At 39.8% G+C, this 24,269-nt stretch overlaps 1 protein-coding gene across 3 annotated transcripts in view; it reads right to left on the bottom strand.

Annotated features, from left to right (window-relative positions):
* The window catches only part of HSPBAP1 (HSPB1 associated protein 1), a 35,436-nt gene that overhangs the window by 4,568 nt on the left and 6,599 nt on the right, over positions 1 to 24,269 (bottom strand). For all 3 annotated transcript variants that reach the window (XM_080601355.1, XM_080601356.1, XM_080601357.1), the window contains exons 2-5: positions 19,279 to 19,464; positions 13,528 to 13,712; positions 9,603 to 9,739; positions 6,578 to 6,749 (exon numbers count right to left, since the gene is read on the bottom strand). In XM_080601355.1, the coding sequence (XP_080457481.1) occupies positions 6,578 to 6,749; positions 9,603 to 9,739; positions 13,528 to 13,712; positions 19,279 to 19,464 (680 nt within the window). The remainder of the gene's footprint in view (positions 1 to 6,577; positions 6,750 to 9,602; positions 9,740 to 13,527; positions 13,713 to 19,278; positions 19,465 to 24,269) is intronic.

Here is a 24,269-nt window from a genome sequence, read left to right as displayed (position 1 = left end):
AACAGGCTTCCCAGTTCCTTTAGAAGGACTGCCAGCTGGCTTCCCCCAGAAGTAGGTATCCTAATACTAATTTAGGTGATTAAGAACACGTAGCTTCAATTCTGGTAAATAATTACCTGTATTAAACTTGTCGCTTTTAGTAGATAGGCTTTTAAAAGAAGATGTCCCAGAAATCATGACAATCTAGTTCAGATCAGAGCTTTACAACTATATCAGGATGATAGCTGTGACATAAAATTGATTCTAACCCATGGCTTTTACGGTACAAAGACATTAATGTTGTTTTGATGATATAGTACAAGCTTTTCAGATTACTGAACATTAGATTAACATAGAGCTATCAAGAAAAGCATAAAAGACGGTTTTTGACAGGGAATGAAAATGGTCGGAGATGGATAAAAATACACACTTCAGAATGGGGAAAGTGAAGCAATGATCTGTATCTGAACCACAGCCAATTTTTTTTCTTGTTGCACGCAAATTACTGAAAAGAATGTCCTGCTAGCTAGGTAGCCTTGTGATTCATTATATCAAAACATCGCTAATGAGAAAATGTCTGTGAAGGAAACAGTGACTGTAGCACTAGTCCTGCAAATGCTTATAGCCCAGTTTTGGGCTACAGGCAGAAATGCTCTCCACAGGTTTTCAATTTAAGGGAGGGAAAAAGTACAGTCTATGTAAAGGTCAAAAGCATTTGGAAATTGTATTTTAATCCAGTACAGCGTAGAAAACAGAAAGAAGGAACTGAGAGAAAGGGGACAAACTGTGCCACTGATGGCACAGTCCAAGCCTCCTGTTGAACAAATGAAATGCATTGCTTAATTAGACATGTGGTTGCAAACATCAAAAGCAATTAGCTATGTCTGAATCTACTACCAATGGCTCACACTGCTTAGTGTGATATCTAGTTACCTGGAACGCTTTCTCAGCTTTGAGATGTCCCCTCTACCAAGGCAGGATTTAGCTATAGAGTTGAACATCAAGCAGTCACGCTACCAAACAAGACACTAAAAAGTCAGAACTGAAAGGGAGAATAGTAGAAAATACACAGTTTTGCAGGTGTGGGTGTGCACATAGGCAGATGCAAAAACAAACACTGCACATCCATTGGTATGGAGCTCAGGATTCACAAAGGTCAGCGTGTTGCAGATAAGATTGTGGGGGGGATGGTATTTAACAAATATCACTGATCAGTTCTTACATCTAGAAGTGTATTAAACCCTACACAGACTGAAGCAAAAGCATAGTTCTATTCAGAGCAAGTTTCAGAGTAGTGCTTTCATCATGCAAACATACACTTTCAATCAAGAGCATAGCTGCATTAGCTGCAATGGGACTGTGTTAGCAAGTGTTTGCTCACGTTCTGTCAACAGAATCATATAAAAAACAAAGACCCTTCTTAATAGGGGATCTTGCACTACACCCATTGTTTAAGAATCTCAGTGCCATCCAAATGACAAGGTATAACGCTGAAGCCTGGAAAATATTGTTATATGTTAGAAGGTGGCATAGCGTCTAGAGTAAGTACCTGTTTCCCACAACTGGGTCCTTACTGAAAGACTCTCCTGGGAAGAGCGTTTGTAAAATGCTGGAGAAGTGGAAGAAAACCTGATAGAATGGGGTATGGTGCAGAGACTATGCAGCAAGGGAATAAAAGCAGGAGATGAAATAAGGCAAGTGTATAAGTCTTTCAGTAAGAGGGCCTACCTGGAAAAACCAAGATGGAAATCAGGAGTGGAAACTGCTAGCTTACCATGACTTACGTGCAATGTGGAGACAGTTGCTTTGGAAAGATCAGGTATGGCTAGGAGGAAAATACAAGCCCCCCAGCTAGTCCAGTCTTTTCAAACCAAAGAGGAGGAAGTAGCTCTGCGAAATTAATCAGACTTCACTTGCCAGCAAGGTAAGGGTAACTGAAGTTGTGCATTTCTGCAGCTGGCACTATTTGCTGATGTGATTTTATAGAGGAACTACAGAGCTGTGACTGTAAGAGGCAAAACAGATACCATAAAGCTACTTGCTCTCCGTCTTTTATTTTTTTAGTAAGCTTATGCTTGTTAAGATAAGGATTTATGGCAGCAAGAAAACTGAAATTATCAAAATGCAAAAGGGCTAAAATTTGAAGCAAGATGGAGAAACAGAAAAAAGGAATTAAAACCAAAAAACCCAAGCTGGCAAGGGAGCAGCTGAACTAGCAAAGACAAAACAATACGCCAGCAGAGAGAAGTAGAGTGGCATTCTTCTAGCTTTGCAAAGCTAGGCGGAAAAAACAACTATCCATTCCACAACAAAACCAAGCAGACTTTTCTATTTATGAATATAGGGCACAATTTAACTACATTTGAAACTACACTCAGATAGGAAATGTGAAAATAAAACACAGTGGGGGGGAAAAAATGCAGCAAACATTTCACAGGGGAAAATGCAAGGTGCAAAAGCAGGTCAGAATTGTTCCAAGCTATGAAATAATTTGGTGTTAGCCTGTTTTCTACAGAGTGTATCTAGCTTCGTGGGTTGGGAAGATACCAATCTAAACAGCAACCAATCAGGTAATGCTAATATTTAGCCTAGTGATAGACAAATATAGCAGATGAAGTCAAAGTAGGACAGAAATCTCAAAAGATAAAAATGAAATTCTAGACTCTAAGAGGACGGGGGAAAAAATCAAGAGAACTGTTGGGAGAGTAAGTGGAGCAATGCTGAAGACTTGTACAGCACAGAGAACAGAACAGGTTTAAATTCTCAATGGACGTGATTAACTTGATACAGTGCAAAGGTAGGGCAAAGGTGGAATTGCTTCAAAAAAGAGCGTACCCTGAAGTGAAATATTATACCTAGAAATTCCTGCTCATTAAAAAAGATATTTGCGTAAATGCCCAAGAAAAAGGAGCACCAAAGGATGCATGTGTGATGGGAGGAAAAGGAGAGAAACGAAACAAACTCCAGAGCCACTTGCAAACCCGTCAGTGGAACATAAACACCACAAAACGCATAACCAGCCCTGCTCTCCTCTCTCTGCAAACCCCACGCTGAGGTTTGGCAGCAGCAGCAGTGAGGATGACTCCTCAGAAGTGCTGCCACCCTGTGCCCCGTCCCAGCCTGTGCTGGGAGGGATGTCCTTACCCTGCCTCCTCCTTCCCTGCTGGTGTCTTTCCACCTGCTTTCCACCTGCTGAAACATAGAGTCCAGGGCTGCTGGTGGCAGAAATGCAGGTTCTGCCCTGGGGAGAAGCACGGTGTGCAGACAGGGAATGGGGCTGTCCCCACACTGTGTCCGTAAGGAGCTGGGTGAGGGACTGGGAGACGCTTAGGGAACCAGTGGGAGAGCAGAGCCTGGAACTGGCAGCTGTGGTAACTGTAGCTGTGGATACTGACTGGGACTGAGACGTTTCTGTAGCCTTTCAGAAGGCAGGCAAGGAAATGCAGGGGCAGCAAGGTTCTGAGCAGAAGTTCACAGTGACAGGTAATAGCAAAACAATATATTTTTTTCTGATGTTTTTAAGCGTGGACAAATGTGCCCTTCTCAACCTCAAAGTGCCTCTCAGACTAGCTCAGCTAGGCCTTTCCCTCACACCTTCGGTGTCTAGAGCTGATGGCAGCTAGTCTTTTTACTGTTTTCTAGTTATATGGATTAAGAACAATTAGGTTAGCGAGCAGAAAGGAAGCAAGAAGTTGCTGAGACGGGGGGCAAAGGAGAGAATGACCACTGACTTTGAAAAACTGAGATGCCTTACAAACACACAGTGTTTTCAGGTAGGATTCATCTCTGTTTTTTAATTATCAAAAAGTTAAGCCTCTATGTGCATAGGCTGCTTTTATAGCCTGTGCAGAAGTACAAGATGGGATGAATGCTCTGGCAGGACCCTAACTGTATACGACAGGGAGGATGAATCACCTTGTGGAGGTGCCAGGCTCTTCTCACCAATGACAGACAGGACATCTGTCCAGGACAGGGTTTAAGCTGAGGGTACTGGCTCTTCCCCTAATTCTCTTAGGACTTTTCCCAGAGGGCTGAGGAAAAGTAAAGGGTGGAGGATAATAGAACAGATGTGTTTTGCTCCATTTGCAGTCTTTTAATTAGTATCTGCATAGTTGTGACAACAATTAAGGTATTACTAAAAATATTGTAGAATTTATGAGCAAATAAAATAGAAGACAAATGCTTTGGGTGAAAACTTGCTAGTTCAGTGAGTACAAATCCACCAGCAGTTAACCTCCTGCTCCATGCTTCCCATTCAGCCTTGTCACAATTACATAGGGGACCAGGTCCATATGTTTACAAGGAGCCTCTGCATTTGTGTGACACAACTTGAGCTTGTAAATTCTCAAAAATTTAGTTACCTAATATTATAATTTGTATTGAGGACATTAATGTGTAACCAGAAGTTGCATTAAAACCCCTGTGGAAATTCATCCCACAGCCAATGGTCAAGTAGAGAACATACCCTTATAAAACCTGAAGTAACAGCTGATTACTTAAATTCACAAGAGATTCACCTCTGAGGTACACAGTGAAAGTAGTGAAAAGGCAAGAAGGACGCAAATGAAGTGCACGTTATACACTGGTACAATGTTATGCGAAGGAATACTGCTTTAAAGCCTTAAAGGGGTGTAGAAAAACGGCTTGTAGCAAAAAATGACCAGAAGGTGGCATTAGACACACTAAGTTTTTGATATTCAAAGCTGCAATCACCTTACATGCAGTTGCTCTCCTGAATACCTAAGAACACCTTTGTCTTTATTTTTCATCCCTTCATTGTTACAATATCTAATCCAAAATGTTCTGCATACCCTCTGGGAAGGAGATGCTACAAACTACCACAAAATAAAGCTGGCTGCAAATTCTGAAGCAATTGTATGTGTTCTGTGTGAAAGCAACTGCTGAGCTTGTATCAAGATTGTTATTATTTAGGGATCCTCTTGCTCCTTAACAAAGGAGTTCTAGGTCATTCCTTCCTCTCCGTCAAACAGCAGCAGTCCCCAGCCAGATGCCCCATCAGCTTCTGCGTGAGATCACAGTATCACCCAAAAGGCACTGATAAAATGGGTGAAGGCAATACCACGCTGTTCCATCGCTACCTACGTTACTTTCTCCCCCCAAATCCAAACAGCATCTCCTTCATGGAAATGCAGGGGATGTGTATTACTGAGCTGGCTCAAGATCTTTATTCCTAGCAAGATTAATTTGTAATTGCTTTAAGCCTAATTAAAATTAAGATCATATTAAAGGTTCACTACCACACTTGATCATTCCAAAGGAGATTATAAATTGAAATAGCATTGGGGATCATGGATAATGCAATGCTGAATGGACGTGGCATTTTTACCAATAGTAAAAATGTGTTCTTGGTGCTTTATATTATTGAACACTGTTACCTTACAAAGTGCAGGTGGCAAAACTAAGCATTTTGCTTCAGGAGCATGACTAGGAGTAAAACATAGTGCATTCAATGCAACTTGATCACAGACTCCCCTCCATTTGCAACTGTACCAGCAGAAGAACACACTGATCCCAGTTGACAGACAGGATCCTCTTGCTGGAAACTACTATCCTGCTCCAGTCTGACACCTCCCCAGCTCACAGGAGCGTTCCTCACTCTGCATCACCAAAATTAGCTGGATTAACAAAAATCTGTTCTTTAAACAGTTGAAGACAGCTGGGTTTGCCAGCTATGGGTGAGGGAACACAAAGTCGCTGGGCTGGTGGATCAGAAGAGGTGACAACATCTGGCAGGAGGATGGTGAAAAGATGCTAAAAGCAGCAACTCTGCCACCTTACACAGCCAGAGCAATGCACACTGCAAAACTCCTTTGGAATAGCCTGACACTTTGAGATGCAGAGGAGTGCTTTACAAGGACATGTACTGCTAAACAAATGAAAAAGGGTAATTCACTCTAAATACAGTCCATGTTGATTGAATAAAAGAGGACGCTATCTACAACAAGAGACTAGGAATTAAGAGTCCTGAGTCCTATTCTCATACTGCTGTACTACTGTGACTATAAGCCAGGCACATGTAACTGAATTTTCTCATTAAAATGGGGTTAGTAATATCCTCACATCCTTGTAAAGCACCATGAAACCTCTGGGTGGTATGTGCTTTAAAGGCAAGTATCATCATTATAATGCTCTGCTACTAAAGCAACAAGTTAGGCCAGTGCTCCCTGGTGAAAGTTACTCTTCACTATCAACATCTGAGTTCCTTTGCTGGCTCTACATCCTCATTAATCAAATACACTTTTATCCAACATACTGTTTTCAGAGTAGACAGGTTAGAGTACTGTTGAAGAAAGTTTAAAAACAACTTGGAGGTGATTGCAAGAACTGTTATATATTTGATAGAACTATCGAACTAACTCTCCAAATGTTTGTGTGTTTTGCACAAAAAATCTAGTAAAATAGCTGGAAGTGAAGAAACTTTTCATGCTGAGAGATCTACCTTATTAAACCTGAGTGCAGAACGTTGGGGAAGGAAAATACCACAGTCAATTTATTAAAACTTCCTAGCCTTTAGTTAGCCAGTTAAATAAATTACTAGCATCTTTCAAGTAACATAAAGCTCATATAGGAATGGTACCTGGCCTGGACTGAGTGTAACCACGTGGGCTGTTGTGTTCCTAAACTCAGGAAAGCGTTTCAGATCAGGCTTGGCAATGTTGACTTTGCTGAATACACTGGATTCCTCATAAGGAATCCTGGTGGGATAAAGGAAACTGGTGTCACCAGGTGGGAAGAGGTGCCATCTCTTCCTGAAAATAGAAAGAAGATAAAAATGTATTCAGTGCATGTCAGTTACAGCAAAGAACTAAAGGCAGTAGCAAGGTTTTCAATAAAACATAGATCTGCCTCGCTGTGTGAATCTCCTACGCAGTGAGAACATAGGCAGTGCTTGCTTAGAGGCTGTCTACTAAAAGTGTTTTTAAAATATTCCACTTTTTAATTTTTCAACTGAGAAGATTTACAGTTTCTCACCGATTATTTTTGAAAGGCAGATAAAATGATTTTTTTTAAAAAAAAGCTCTCCCATCTGGTTCCTCCTTCCTCCTTTCTACAAAGCAACGTGTGGCATTTACAGATGCTCAGAGAGCATTAGAATTTGTTCTACAAACCAGGGAAAATAATTTCATTAGAGACAGCATACGTTCATTCACTGAATGAATAGCTGCTGTACCCACGTTTGTTTTAAAAGGAGAGTGTTTTTGTTTACAACGGCAACAGTAGAGGCGTATGGATGTGTTCTTCAGTTTCCTATCACCATGTTTGGTACTTACGTTGGCTCCAAACCCCTCATTCTTAGTAAAACTCAGCTAGTGTCTCTATTTCACTTACATAGACCAGATCACAGACAGAAAAAAGGACAGGCCAGAAGTGGTGGTGCCAGTTTTATGGGTACTATAAATTAAATGTCTTAGCAGGTACATATGTTATTTAGAAATTGAAAATTTATAGGGCAGTACTTCAGGTAATGGAAATAACCAGAAAGGAATATACAAAGGGAAAATTTGTTACATTTAAGAAGTGCCAGACAATCAGTACAACAGTAACCCCTGCACTAAGCACATGAAAAGTAAAGGCAGTAACTTTGCAGCACATTTGGACAATTTGTGCAGCTCTATTTCTGACTCTTGCTAGATCTTTCCTTTTTGTCCCTTTTCGTGGTACTTGCTTTTTGCATAGTGCACTTGGTTGTCAGTTCTAAGTCACCGATCTGAAAATGGGAGAAAGGCAGCCAAATGGCACAGGAACAGAAGAGACAGGAATGGCAGGGTAGCCAGAACTGCAGAGATAGGCACAGATGGAAGTGCCATAGGTCGCTGACGTTTCTTGGTAATTACCAAAGCTACTGCTGGGTGCAAACACAAAAAACCAGTTCACCTGGAACCTGAGCCCTACTGGAATTTGACTTTGCCCTCCAAGCTAGACCTCCAAAGAGGCATCAAATAACTAGGTTGGGAGGCTCATGGGTTAATCCTGCAGGCTCATGACAAAGCAGTATCATGAAGCAACAAATTAGGAAGCCCAAGGGATGCAAGGAGGAAATTCAAGATAGCAACAAAGGGCTAAGGAGTGGTCCCTGGCTTTCCTGCAAAGGCAAATCTATTTAAGTTCAGCATAAGCTTATTTTCTGTTACAAAGCCTGTCTTGTTTGTGAGTCTCAAAAGGGAATCTTTCTGCTCTGAAGAAGCACAGGACGCACAAGCTTGTATAGGTTTGTGGTCTATTTATAGGCTTTGCTCTGAAGAGGAAAACAACTTTGTCTTTTCAGGCCATGCAAAGGCTTTAGGATTCTTCTTTCCCCGAGAGGAACAAAGATTTTGTTCTACCAGAGCAGGAGGGAGTGTCTTGGGAAGGCAGGCAAAATTGCAACGTAATGCTGGAACTCCGGCTGGAGTTCGACACCTAAAGGTAGGGATCAAAAAGGAATGGCAGGTACCGGGCCTAGATTACTATACTTAATTAGCACACCCAGTATTTAGGTGGATCCTTAGAAGATATTTAAGCATGAAAATCTCATGGTTTTCATTGAGTAGAAATCTCATAAATACATTTAAGACCCTGGACTTCAATGCCTCATGCTTACTGATGAGGTACAGTCTATGGGACTGGTTGCAGCAAGAAGTGCAGTTCTGAGGGGGGCTTTCAGGGCGTCTGCTGCACATTCATCCAAGGATGTGAAGGCTGTTTACAAAGGTTGAATGAAAACCAGCCTGAGAGCAAAACAGAATTACCCTTCTTATAGATAAGATGATGACACATTAACTTGCCTCGGGCCTTAAAGCCGGTCAACCTGTGCCAACGCCCAGAAAAGAAGCCTGCCTGCCTGCCTCCCCATCCTGCAAATTAATCGCAAGATGATCATGATTTAACTGTTTTATAAAATGTGTCAGAGTAATTAATCACATTAAAATTCTACTGGCAAGTTACTCCTTCCACCATGTACTATCAAACCTAAAAAATGCATGCAGCCTGTTTTGTTACTCTAGCGTTACTCTAGTAATCATAGATTGAAAAAAAAAATGAGGACAATGTGCAAGGAAAGCAGGAAAAAAAAATGGAATAAAAAAGACAGTGGTAAGCAGGAAAAGAAAGAGCAACAAAGCCACACGTCCCCCAAATGAGTTTGGAGCCTTAAATGTTCCTTTTAACTTTGCTCACAGCTGGCTGCTCCCATCTTGATAGTCCCCCTTTAAATTAATTGTAGCAGGCTATTAGAAGCTCTTGCACAGAGAATGGCATAAAGGCTAAAGTAGCTTACTTCCATTTTGTTTCCAGGCTTTTTATTTTTAACTCTTTATCTCCTAATTCCAACTTCCTGAATTCATAACTACTAGGAAGATTAAAATGTTTAATATTGGACCACACAGACCAGGAATGATCTCCATCTAACTGAAGAAAATAAAATTACATCTTACCTTCACGTTCCAGTCAAACTCCAACCCCCTAAATTCTGCCTATAAAACAGTTCTGATGCTCTTCAATCACTCAGAGCTCAAAAAATTAAAATTTTCAGGATCTATAATTAATATTCAAGAGTACAAAACTAACTTTATAGCACAATGTAACTTCCCTCCATATTTGCTGTATGTGTAAGTATTTGTTACCTTCCTTGTACTTGCAACACTAAATTGCAGCCATAGGAGTCCAAATGGCAGGGAGTGTTTGCTCCTTCAGAACCAATCCACAGTGTGCTCTCTTTTCCACTTCTTCCAGGAAAACCAAAGTCAGACCACCTTATATCCTACAGCAATAAAAATGTTATTTATGTAAGCTGTTACACTGATTCAAATCTTCAAATCCAATGTTCAGTTCTGAGTCTCCTGTGTTCTGCCTCCACCCCCCAGTTCCTCTGCCTACTTCAGTTGCTGCTCCTCGGTAGGGGTTCCTGCATGCACAACCTTTGCACCTTCCTCCAAAATTCTCCTCTCTAGGAGCACTTCTTCTGCTGACTTTCTTCTTTTTCTCACTACACAGCCTCCCAGATCTGTCTCCATTTCTCATCCCAGCCTTCCGTATTGCAAGGTACCTGTTTGTTCTGTAGGACTGCCCAACTACTTCGTGGCCACACATGGCTTCTTTTCCTGCTTTTCAAACCTTTTTTTTTTTTTTTTTTGCCATTCTCTACTCTTAACCATCCAGCCAAACTCAGAATTTATGTTTGAAAAATTCTGATATGTGGCACTTAAAAAAAATAAAGGAAGAAAGGAAGAAAAAATTCCCATTCCTTTTTAAATCCAATTTGATAATCCACATGGCACACTTGCTGCCTGTCTCTCTGCTCCTGTCTCAACTTTCTTCATGTATTCTGGAAACACAGACTTTACCTCATCTCTGACCCAGTGGTACGTTGTTTTTTTTAAGTTATCATTTTAGAAGACACATTCTTCTCCTGCCTTTGTAACTGTGGAGGCAGTGAATGTAAAACAATTCAATTACATGGGGAGAAAAGGCAGAACAGGCACGTGTCTATTGTGAATATGATTCCAGAGCTTCCTAGTACATTGATTCCCTGACCAGGTTTTGCAGGGTGACTGTATGGCTTGGATAAAGCTTTGCCTTCTTTCTCTCACCCTGCAACCTGCAGGGCCTGATCACTGGAAAACATTTGAGGTATGCCAGCCAGAGACACCGGTGCCTTTTGGCTGGAGCCCCAGGCTGAGCTTTAGGAAACAGAGATTCAGTTCCTGGCTTCCTGATGGTCTCAAGTAAATCACTTCATCTCTGAGCTTTATTTTTTCCATCTTGAAAAGGAAGGTTATGAATGATATTTGTTCTGTTTAGTAAAGCACTTTAAGGTTCATTCACCTCACCTACCTTTAGGAATCTAATCTAAGTTTGGTTCCTGCTCTTGTCATAGCACTCTCAGCTTCCCCTTGGAGAAGTCTCTCTTTTTCCACCATCTATAAACAGAAGATAGGAGTCTAGCCTCCTAATTTAAGTATGTAAGCTAGCTGCTTGCAGATAGGTGGATGACCAGCACTTTTTAAGGTCTATGAATGAGGAAAACTACAGCTAGATATTATTATAAGGGTAACTTCACCATGACTCTGTATTAGAGTCTCATTTTACGACTCAAAATGATTCTCAGCATTCCCAAAAATTAGGTGTTGCTAAAGATTTTAAATTTCAGAGGTATTGATTTTAAAGATATCATTTGAAAAAAAAATGCATGTCTAATATAAACATTTGTCAAAAGCAGCAAAAAATCAAAAAGAAAGAGTTGCTCCTATAGATTTCAGCAGCCATAAAATTTAAAATCCAATACAACCATTTCAGTGATAAAGTTAAGCGTAATACCATCTCTACACTTTAATCTCACACCTAAATAGTTTTTGTATTTTGTTACAATTTAAGTGGAAAGAAAGCACACATAATCAATATTAGATTTAAAAGAACTTTTTGAAAATGCTTCAACTGTAGTAAATAGTTGAAATGATTATGGGTAAGATAGTTTTTAACCAATGAACTGAAAAGGAACTGGTAGGATTTCTGAAATCTTGTCACAGTGGGCTCCTTTCCTACAATAAAAAGCCACAGCAAGAAGAAACGCTCTAAAAGGTGTTCCAACCATAACAGATGGCACATTACTTGTGAATTATATTTATTTCATTTGCTGCTTATAATGAAGTTAATTTGTACCCGTATGTCACTTTAAAAGGTCTCATTTCTATTTAAACTTCACGCATATATCTTCCTTCTGATTTATATCTCAAATTCTGTAATGAAATATCAACTGAACAAAAAATGTAAGATGCTAGATACTGCTCATAGATTAGAATAATGGAATCATTACCTTAGCCCACACAACTGTAAATGATAAACAGTGCAATCTAAATTTCAAACAACTTCTAAATGGCCCTATTAATCACTATAAATAACAGTGCAGTTGGCCTTCTTTTCCCCTTCAAGTCACCTTACGTAAATCTAAATAAAATCTAAAATGAAAAAAGGGGTTATCATCAAATTCACACAAGAGTGGAAGAGAATTTCTACAAAGAATTCTTTTGGCTTGTATAAATTGTGTAGCAGTGTTTCAAAATCCATGAGTCTGGAACTGACTGATGTATTTCACTCCCATGCCTGTAAAATCAGCAGATGACATATACCATATTTGCTTGCATAACACCATCGATTTTTTCCTTCCCAGATTCTGCTTAAAAAAAATCCGTGGCATAACCATTACGTGTGTCTATTCTAAAATTACAGTACAATCTGTTGCTTGTTACAGGTCAGGTGATGAGGTTGTGGCGTGATACCTGCACAGATATGCAATTCCTGGAGCCTCAATTTTGTACTTGAATGGGGGCAAGGGGAAGAAGGAGGTAGGAAAATGTTTTTTTCCTTTGACTGTGCTTTTATTGACCGAACGAAGCAGCAGGCTATTCAGGTCTTCTGAGCTGCTATTATCCTCGTGGTCTTGTGCCACAAAACAGAGGAAAATGCTGTCTGTTGAGGCAGAAAGAGAAGGCCAAGGAAGGACCACAGACAGATGAAGTCACTCAAATCTGGGGGACCCTGAAACATGCCTGGAGCTCCAAAATGAGTTTGAAGAACAATACCCAGTGTGTTCAGTGTGCTCCAGGAGGGAGGGGAAAAGGAAAGGCAAAGTGGTCCCCATGCCCAAACCTTGCTGCCCAACCACAGAACAAAGGAAAATGAGACAGTCTGAAAAAAGACAGTACTGAAAAATACTGATTTTGCTGGTATAAAAGAATAAAAAATATATAAGGAGCATGGGAAACACTTTCTGAGAAAATAATTAATTTGAAGGGGCTTATCAGTTTGGGCTCCTTGTCATCCCAATGATACAGTGTTTGCAGAGAATTATGATTCCATCTTCACATTTGAAAGCATAGAAATGAATAAGGCTTCATTTACTATCCTTTCTTCATCTCTTTTGATAAAATACAACTTTGTATAGCTATCCTTAATTTTGCCCTCTTACAATTTGCAAGGATTAGTAGCTGGAATGTAGATGAACCAATCTACCCACAGGAAAAGTGAAAGAAAATATTCCAGTTAGGTGTCCTAAGGAAACTACCCCAGATTATGTACTTCCATGGACAGGTTACTTCATTTCTTTTTACTGCCTCTATGGACAATCAAGGTATAGTAATCCTGCAGACTCAGAATTCACAACATGCCAGGCCCGCCTGTCATCTCATCACCCTTTTCCTTCCTCGCTTCCATGCATTCAGCAGAGGTGCAGGGAAGATGTTCGGCAGCAGCGGTCGCACGTTTGATTATGGCTCCCCGAGCCTGCTCTCAAAGTCCTCCCTCCAGTCACAGAATGATGCACGGCTAAATGGGGAGTGCTGCCAAGCTGGCAGTTGTTTTTGTTACATACAGCGTTGTTTTTAGGCATATAAGGAGACCCAGAAATTTGGCCGGCTGCCATATGGCACTAGCCTGAGAACCAACAGCTTTCATTTCAATTTTTTTTTTTTAAAATGGGCAAAGGGGATCGCAGAAGCTACACTAGGTAATTTGCAATGATTAAGCTAGTAAGAGATAATATGAATGCTTTACCTGGAAAATTTCCGCCTTGTCTTCGAATACCCTGGCAATGTACTTGTAGTCAGCATAAGCCCAATATTTGGAGTACTCGAAACAACTGAATGGTCCAGAGAGACAAGAAGGTTGTCCGCTGCTCCAAGCCAAAAACTCTTCAAGTGTAGCTTTCACATAGCTACACCTGGTTTCAAACTGGGGAACTAGAGCAACAAAAGAAAAGCCAAGTACTACGTGAGCAATGAGTACATAACCAGTAAAAACAGTAATCCTCCCTGTGTAAATGCAACATGAAATACAAAGTGGGACTAGGTGGACTGACTCCGGTCAGTGAAATGCTTCTCATCACTAACTCATGATTAGTGTCTGAGATTATTGCTTTTTCATTAAGGTTTAAGTGAAAGGCTGTTACCATGAACTTGCTGTGAGGTAAAAGCACACCAACAGTTACTGCTGCTCACGTGCAAGGCACCGTTAAACATGGTAACTCACTAATACACTCAAGTTCCCTAAGCAACTTAAGACTCTTTTGCACGGTCTCTCTTCTTAAAAGCGAGCTGCAAATGTACACACGAGTATTTGTGTACCCTTTATTTTGTCTCCATGGATTTCTGTAGATGGACATGTTCATCTTTCCCTTTCCCACTTAAAGCGTGACTAAATCAGAGCAGTAATGCATAGGAAGCAAAGTATGGAGCCACACACATCAATGATCCATTTAAAATACATATGTCCCTATTTTTCATATGGGACTGAAAAAAGCATATTGAGGTGCTTCTTGCCAGACCAAAAAAAAAAAAAAAGTTTACCAGCAGTATTTTGCTTCCATTGTGCTTTGGTCATGCTGACTGATAAAACCTTTCAGCTCAAGGTCAGGTCACTTGGCAGGCCTACAAGATAGCCCACACCACAGTAGGCTTTCCTTCTGGTTATCAGAGATCTTCATTTCGCACAGCTGCTAATTGCGTCAGCTTCAAAGAGACTTATCCAACTTTTAAATAAATAATAAAATTACTGTACTGTAGTCACTACTGAGGAAAAAATTACTGCAGCCTGCATGAATGACAATGATGGAGCTGCAATTTAACCTTGTGTAACTTGCACAGAGCTGTTCAAAAAGGGGATCCTTTCACTGTTGCGCAGCAGCAGCAGCTCTTCGTTCTTTACTGCTCTCATTTTCTTATCACAGCCATTCCCATACAGTCTCATACATTTGTTCTTATTCCCCTTGGGTGGAAAAACCGCTTTTGTAAACCTTTATAACCATCATTTTGTCATTCTACGTTGTAGCATCCTAGGTAGCAGTTTTCCTTCCCCTCACTATCAAATACATTAACTAAAAAATGCCAGATAAGCCCCAATATTCAGCAATATGTAACCTGGGTCTCTGCACTGTAAGGGCTCCCTAACCTAAGAACTGCATGCAAGACATATAAATCACCTGCAATAACCAAAAAAACCCTATATCCGATTCCCTCTCCGTGTTGCAGTTCAATGCTCTCTCCCGTCATTAATGCAATGCATATCATTTTACTAAAAGATGGTCTGATGGAAAAATTAGATAAAAGATACAAGCACTATTGAAGTTGGCTCAATATCTACATTATTTTGATGAGAAAAAAAGAGTGCTCGAGACACTGACTATTTTTGTAGATAACTCAGGAGGCAAGTATTTTAAAGGCAAGAAATATGCTCTTTCTAGCTCACAAAGTATTACACTGAGCTTTATTTCAAAAAATCCAGCTATGAATGGCAATACTATCTTCAAGGATACAGTCTCTTCAGGGCAATGTTCTTGGTTTAATTTATAGCTAGTTCAGTGCCAAAATGTGTGTGCTTAGGGAAAAATAAATAGCAATAAAAAAAAAAACAGTATTTGGGCAATCTAGACAGATTGTTTATATGGATTTGTAGACTGCAACTCAGGTGAAAACGGTAGCAAAGGGCAGCTGAATGCAAAAACATTATTAACCAGTTTTCTAATACTTAATGACTAAAAACTGAAGATGTTTTGTAATTAATAAATTGTAGTTAAAGCCACAGAAGTCTAAAACAAGTTACCAATGCTGTCTGATGACATGACATCTGGAGGCATGACAGTCTTCTCACCCACCTAATGCCACAGATTGAAAATGGAAGGAGCGATGGAGTGCTTTTTGCACAACAGCAGCTCCTCCTTAGTTAAGGTCTAGTCCTGTCAGATGTCAAGTTCTTTTCTACTCGGGGAGTATCTGCAATGTATACTAAGGAAAATAAAAAGGGATAATAGCCTTAGAAGATATCCTAAAATGCAAGTACAAATGGAAGTGAAATGTCTCCTCCACTTCTTTAAATGTAAAAGAAAACCAAATATCCATTCAGAACTGCTGGGGAATTAAAATTATTTATATAATCCAAGCAAGGAGTAACAATTTAACATTATAACAAAGCACAGGTACACTCATAAACCAAAAAATTGACCTCCCACATCCAACTCCAGTACTAATCCAACTCTCAGCTTTGTGTGACATTTATTCAGCCTACGGTGTTTGTACCATACTCTCAGCTTTCTATTCAGCAGTGGGGTCTATAACCACCCTCGCAGTCCCCTCTATATTAAATCTCAGAGGCTTGAATTCTTCCACTGTCTTTACTGGTAAAACCTCTTGGGCAGATGTCCAAGTTGCAGCCCTTTTCTAGTGTATCTGACAGGATCAGCTCCACTACAGCATCTCTGAGAACAAATTCCTCCCAAGATCTCATGACACACAGCTGATCAGCATGACAACCTCTTGCACTCTCCAGATTCTTCACAGTAAACTCTTTGTTTATTCATTTTAATACACAACCAGATAAATGATCAAAAGGAGAAGTCTGTATAAAAAAGTCTTTTTTGAGTCAGCTTTCTTCTTCCTTTGTACATGCTGGTATGCTCCAGGTGGCCATCAGATAGATAGGTTATACTGCTGCATTTTCTCTGCCAGAAACTCAACTTCAGTAGCTGCTGCCCACCCTTTAACCCACCTCAGAAAAATAAATCTTCTAGCGTGGCTGGAAGTAGATAGGTACAGATTTCCTGATTAATTGCACCTTCATTGCTCTTGTAATGAATGTTGGTACTCTCTAGAGGTATCTTATCTCTGTCAATTTTTAATCCTCTGATTGCATTTTTTCCTTTAACAGACACATTCTGTTTAACTTGTGTAATAAGACAAAATACTACCAAACACATACACTTAGGCATGTACAAATAATTCACACAAACAATACTGCTAGCTCCCATGTTTCATCTGCCAAATATACTTTCCAGATCTGAATGCCTCAGGAAGTTCCAAACTAGCAAGAAAAGCAAATACAAAATCCAAGAAACTCCCACTGAGTTGTCCCATCAGCAGTTCTCACTTTTTTATATTAAGGAATCTTTAGTTTGGGAATCTCCCCACAAGCTGCAGATGTGGTACCAAAGAAAGATGGCAAGTTGTCATAGCAAGAGGTTTCAAATGGTTTAGGATTTTCCAGTTGAACCCAGTAGCTTAAATAATCTCAGAAGCTCTGAAGCAGTCATTTCGGAGTGACATGAAAATACACTGACAAGAGGAGTTTCCTTCCTGCACATCCCCAACTCAGTGCCAGACTAGTCTAGTCTTCAGGCAATCTAATGTTAACATTGGATGAGTATTCATAGAGGCCAATAGTATTTTAGTTGTATTCTCCTGTTGCTTTCTCTAACCACACTGCTGCTTCCATTTCATCAGGGAAAGTTAGCATAAGCAATGATAAGAAAGAGAGGCCCTCGTTGAAAAACCGTGAAGCACGCAAGAGTGAGATCAACCATTTTCCAAATGACAGTGGCACATGAAATGTATTACATTATTTCAGACTCTGGGATAGCTTGGCTAATGGCTTCACTAATATATCCTTAACAATGCAAATCTTTTATAGCAACACAAGTCTCATTCAGTTATAATATAACCCCTGACAGCTCTAACCATCTTCCTGAAGACACTTCTAGCTCACATTAGCATACAATGGAAGTTCCTGGAGACAAACTGATTGCTGCCTGGAGATTGATGTCTTTAGGAAAAAGTAAAATACAGATAGATGCAACTTCAAGATGCAAATTCCAGTTTAAGCCCACTCCATATCCCTAGTGACTACAAGTTATTGTTAAGAGGTAAGTCTTATCTACTTAACTGGCAGCATCAATCCACCACTTATCCACATAACACTCCATGAGTCCCATCTGAAGTTTCCCAGTTGGAATACCCATTTGGCTCTCAAAAATGCCTACTAATTTAATGGAGGCTAGGACCCAAACTATCCTTTTACCTGTGCTGGCAAGCCCTGCATATTAGAACTGAGGTACATTATCAAGGTGTCAAGGAAAATGTCATATATACACAACCTCTACCTTCTTCCCTGTGGGCAAGAGAGTGCCCTTCATGTGTTGTGCAAGAACTGGCTGATGCTGCACTGTAGTATAGTGACACTGCTGTGGAAACTTGTACCAACATATTAATTCTACAAGACAGTTATCACATCTGTAGGAAGCAGACATACAACACCTGCTTTACCAGGGATGACAAAAAGATCATTAATCCAAGCTGGTAATATGCTTTGAAATCCTAAAATGCCAAGCATTCCCCCTCTAACACTTCCGTTTCATCACCTCTCTTGCAACAAATTGAACATGAAATAATATTGTCATGATGCTGTGAAGAAAGCAAATTTCACACAATGTTGTAAGTGATATAACATGATGTAATCCTACCACTTTTATAGGAACTGTCAGAGCCTCTTCTGAGTCTCTGTGCAGACCCTACACTCCAAGAAAGAGGTGGTCCAACTGCTGAAGCTTAGAAGAGTACACAAATAACAGCCAGAAGGGGTCTAGAACAACCTGACTTACACTAAGCATTTTTTTTTAAAGCTGTAGTTGACTGGTCTAGAGAAAAAGAAGAGATTGAAAGGAGAGAAGATATTTTAGGCAAAAGGGAGAAGCACATGGCAAACTGTATTTTGGTATGTAGTTGGGAGGGCAGAGGATATGCAGAACATATTCAGAAGATATTCATACATATGAATAAACCAATGAATAACCTCTAAAGTCACTAGTAGATTGCCATTTTGATGCACGCAGGTCTTGTATCTTCCCACTCTGGTCTGAAACTCTGTCCATAGATACATCTTGGCTAGCATTGTGTAGCTACAGATGGCTTGCCTTTTTTCCATCATGTGTTCCTAGATCTCTGAGTCAATCTGGAAGGTTAGAGGTGAAATTATTCTACTGGCCATCAGGTGATTTTAATAATGGTTTATACTTTACAGCGTCTTACATCACAGGTTCTTAAAGGTTTTTTAAAAAAAGAAAAACCCTACCAGAGTCTTATAAAGCCTCTGGGAGGAAGGAGAATTATCTCAATTCTACAGGTGAAAAAAGAGGATAGACTGGTTAATCAGCTAATTTTTTAACACACTAAGGTTTGTGGATGTAGAAGCTGAGTCTGTCTGAACATTTGAATCATGTAAAAGACAAGGACCAACCACATACCCTACAAAGCAAGGAAAGGAAACTGAGACTCTTGATTCTTATGTTAGTTTTACCTACCAGACCTACTACTACAAATAAGCACTTGAGTTCCACCGTTGGCCAAATCTACTGTCCTAAAAACAAAGACTATGATGAAAGTAAGACATTAGAGACTGAACAATGATAACAGAGAGACAGAGAACTGTGCAACCTAAAAAAAAAGAGTTGTGAAGTATATCACCAGTCCATCTCAGTCTCACCTAAATCCATTGTCTTCGATCCTATTCTAAACTCTATTGTCTTTCCATCCAACACTGCAGAAAGGTATTTCACATTCCAGTGCAGGGCTGGCCAGTTGCCAACCATATTACAGAAGACTGCAGGTTGCTGTAGAGACATCACAATTTCCTTGGCTGTCTCAGGAGTAAATGGTTTGACATCTTCACCTGTGTAAAGAAAAAAAAGAGCAGTGAAGAAATGAGTTATGATACATGAAGTGCTATCTATAATCTCCCACAGCAGGGGAAATATTAAGAACTAATACTTCATCTGTTTATAGTTGATTTTTTCATGTATCACACTTGTAAAAAATTTTATGTAACACTTCTAGTACAAATACTGGAAGAACATTCCTACACTAAATTACAGTTTAAAACAGTGATTAGCACGTAAAATGTAAAATAAATAAATAAATAAATAGGCATACACTTAGAATTTTAACTTGTAATTGGCAGTAAAGCACTGTAGCCAAATGCTTTAGAATTAGGCTATCAATAAAAAAAATTATAAATAATGTCCAGAGTTTAGAGAACATACATTTTTCTAGTAACAGTCTTTCTGTAGAGAATTCTTTCCGCAAATAGAGTGTTGTCAGAGATGGCAAACCAGGTTCCTATGCATTTAATTTAAACCAAGAAATTGCAGCGCAACCAAAAGCAGCAGGTATTTTTAAAGTTTTAATATTTCATCTACAGAATTTTAGAAAATTGTGTCAATCCAAGAACTATGCTAATTCAAGATTTCAATTTAGTCCTTTGCTGCTCAGAGAGTTATATGGCCCACTGAAACTGTCAGGCTGATGTGCAGGCAACTTGAATAAACTCAGCACTTTTAGAACAACTTTTCTTTAGGGACATATTGAGAAAGAAAACCTGTTTAAAAAAAAACAGTTCCATAGAGCTGAAGCAGTGGACTACAAATGTGGATCATAAAAAATTCCATTCGTTATTGTAACCTCTACTGAAGTTAACTCCTGCGGAATCTGTATCCATATTATGTCTAACATTTAACATACTGATTAAATATGCCAGGTTCCCCATGACTTGTTTAGAACAAACAAACCTATTCACTCACACTATTTAGGGGTCAAAATATGGTCTAGCGTGCACAACGGGTTAAACAAATACAGGACAAGAAAAGTCCCCTTAACACCCGGTGCCCCTGCTCCCCTCAGTGTGTGCAGGTGGGAGGACGGGTGTGGAGAGCCAGCAAGCCCCACAGCCAGCAGCCCAGAGGGCTTCTCCAACAGGGGAAGAAGCACCGGGAGCAAGAGTTGCTGAGGAAGGTTCCTTGGGATTGTTTGTAACAGAACTAAATGTAGGAATGCTGAGGTGTGAATGGCAGGACCAACAGGATCCCGCACATGCCTTTCACGCCTGGTGACAGGCAACTCCAGCTTAAAGCTTTAAAACCAAAGACCTCTGATATTTTATCTCCACAGAACATAAAATTTAAAAAACAGCTTCCAATTCTCCGGGCAGATGAGAGGAGGGAGTTTGGGGTTTGGGTTGTTTTCCACATTCCCTCTCAGCCGCGGAGCAGCGCTTGACAGGATGGTGTTGCTGCGACAGAGCCGTCTACAACACTCGGCCTTCAGTCTCGCACTCCAGCAACTCACGCAGCCAGGACATAAGGAGGCCGCACAGGGACCGTATGCCATACCATATGGCCCTCAGCACCCACAGAAAGAGCCTCTGGGGGTTTTGCAGTGATAGGTGAGCACACCTGGAGGCAGCTCGTCCAGCGACGGCAGAGCCACCACGAGCAGGCACAACTGCACGTGCCACTGAGGCCACAGGGAGCTGGTGCCAGGCAGGGCAGGAGGACAAAGCTCAGTGTGTTTTTCTTCACAGTGATATTGCTCAAAGACTGAACGTGAGGCTCAGTCCAGACCTGAGCACTCCCAGAGGGATTTATATGACTTCGATCTTCAACCGGTGCAATTGTAATATTGCACACAGCCGGCGTTCACGGTACAGGAACTGGCTGGCCTTGCATATCTTTTAGCTTGTTAAAATGAAATTATTCCCGTTTAGGCTAAGTTTATCACCACGTGGCTGTCCTTTCCACTGCTCAATTGCTTTTGTTTTAAAGGCAGTACATTTAATTATTTTAAAGGACCTAAATCCACAGAAATATTTTTTGGAGGATTTTCTAAAGCTAAGTTTTACTGCAAAACCTTGGATTCATCCTGTAACTTCAGTCAGTAGTTGGGATGTTCTCTATAAAAGCAGAAATTTTACTGGGAGAGACAGGAAGGCTCACTAAAGCCAACTCAACTGTTGATTCTGTGTGGCTTACTGATGTGATTTCCACATGCATATTGTGCTTTTGAAAGGTGTGGTTTTAACCACAGTGAATATTCAGTGGGGAGCTCACAGCTCAAGCTATTGGGAGAGTTTGCATAAGTGCCAAATAAAAAAACACAACACAATTTAACTAAATAGCCTCTACACTACTGAACATTAGCCGGAGGTTTTTGTCATGTCTCCACACTCGATTCAGTTCTGAACCTATTTCCCTATAAAATTTAGAAACAATGAAAGAGGACAGTCTGTTTCTCAGACTGATGTTAATCATTCCTATCCTCAAATGGTATTAAAATCATTGTTAAATGAGTGTTTATCTTTTCCTGATATAGATAAAATAATTGCATACAACACATACACTGCTGATATAATCAGCAGTGGAGTTTGAGACATTTTAGACAATTTAAAGCATTAGATAAATGAACACTACTTTTTTGGAAAAGACAAATGGGAATTCTTGCCAATTTTGTGAAAAGAATCTTTAAGCGTCTTGATTCAGTTTTATGTATTCCTTGGTGAGAACTACAGCCAGTTAAACATAATTCATTCCCCATAATATTTGTCATGCATATCTAAATGGCAGTGACTGAAAAGGCACACAATGAAAGGTAACTATCATGTACTGCATCAAATAGATATTTTGGTAATTTGGAGATCTCCGCTGATGATTCACACAGATTTCTGAAAGAACTATATACTATATGAGTGATAAAAGATAAGGGAAATATCTGAAGACAGATATCTCTTGGAAGAGATATTAGCAGAAAAAAAAGGCAACCTAAAATAATGTTTTCCTTAGTTATTGTTATCACAGCTTCGTGAAGACCTCACAAGCTGGACTCTTCCTTCTCAGTATTTCCTCATCTGAAATTGATGGTAATTGCTCCTAGGCAAAACCTGAGATTTTATAGCATTTACTAGGGCACAGAGTTTGGACACTGGTGTGTATAAGTAAAATGTGTATAAATAAAAGGTGTAGCAAAGAAACAAAAAGTCCTTGGCATATCCAGGGCGTTAGAGATCAAACTCCTGAGGGAAATCAGGTAGCAGGAGAGGACAGAAATGCATATTCCTTTTGAAAAGAAAAAAACTCTGTTGGAGTCTTCATTTTCTCACTTGTACTTGATCCAAGAGAGAAAATTAATACTATTAAATTAGTTCTTTCCATCAGGCTCAACAAATGATGTGGCTTCACAGTACAAAAGGAAACAGGAATAATTTGTCTCATGTTTTGACTTCATACAAGGCATGTATAGAATCCAACCAGGAACTGAAAAACTGACCAAGTTTTAATTCAAATTTTGTAACTGTGACAACCTAAATAATTGGTGAAAAACCTAGGTGTTCTTTAGAAAGGCAACAGTGTGAAATAGAGATCTTCCAATTAAAAAAACTAAGCTCTCCAGTCATCTTTACATGAAGTGTTGCCAAAAACGAAGACTCGGCCAGACTTCAGCACTGAGGGCAGGTAAAAGAATAGGGATGAATTTGCTAAGTAGTCTCCAGTAGACCTTGTGCTTCTAAAAGAAAAAAATAATTTTTTTGTTTCCAATTAACAATTTTTCAGAGTAACTGAATGGGGTTTGGGAATAAAGAGTTTAGCTCAGCAGGCAGTCTGAAGAAAAGTGACTTGATCAAAGTTGTTCAGAAGTTAAATGTACTGTCATTAAAAAGCTAAATGTACTCTCATTCATTTAAAATAATTTAGCAAATTACAGGAGTTCATTAGTGAGTGGTAGTTGGCTTCTGCCAAAACACCCTGCTGCTTAAATATGAGGTTTAATTGAGTGGTATTAAAATTATTTTCTAAAAGAGGGAGTACAAGGAAATCCCAATAACATATTTGGAAGAAGCATTGTCAATTTGTTTTTCTTGTAAATCTGTAATGCTTTCTCATCCTTATTTCTTTTTTTAAAAGGAGTATAATGTATAAGAAGTTAAAAGAAACAATGGCATCGAATAGGCTAATACAGAGCAGTCAAGCCACTCAAAAAATCAGCTAACCTCCATAATCTTAAATATCCACAGCCAGGAGTGGGGAAGAAGGAACAAGGGATGGTGAAACTCCCCAAACCAAAAAGAAGCGACTTGGTTTGGAGGTCAGACTTAATGATTTCTCGGTACATTAACTCTGTAAATTAAAAAAATAATAATTAAATAATCTGCATGTGATTACAAGGTTACGCACTATAATCAGCCTACTCTGGGCAAACAGAATGCATCTATTTATATCCAGGTAGTTTTCAGGACACACTGTATGAACATCTAGGTATGTCCGCCTGACCACTTATTGCTGTTACTATTATTTTTGACTCTGGGTATGACACCACTGCAGATACAGCATAGCCTACAGGCATCTAAACTAGATTTGCATAGATATTTTGGCTACTGGAGGATAGTTAGCTGTTACATGGAGCCTCTCAGGACAGACCTGTTAAACGTGCTTCTACACTGGTAAAACTGGCACCTAAAGCTTCTTCCAGCAGCCTGAAATAGTAAGCACGCCCTTCCTTGCCCTCAGTGTCTGCTACTGTTGACGGAGGAGGAAAAAATAAAAGAATCAGGCTGTCCTTCCCAGGAGAATTTTGGGACCAAAAGGCAAGTGGTGTGTGCACACACTTAGCAGTCCTGCCGCAGCATCTCACAGTTAAGAGTAAGCCTGA

Source organism: Anser brachyrhynchus (assembly GCF_964034855.1).
Source record: "Anser brachyrhynchus genome assembly, chromosome: 7".
Classification (NCBI taxonomy): domain Eukaryota; kingdom Metazoa; phylum Chordata; class Aves; order Anseriformes; family Anatidae; genus Anser; species Anser brachyrhynchus.
The sequence above is the reverse complement of the archived record's forward strand: the minus strand, read 5'-3'. Positions and strand labels throughout refer to the sequence as shown.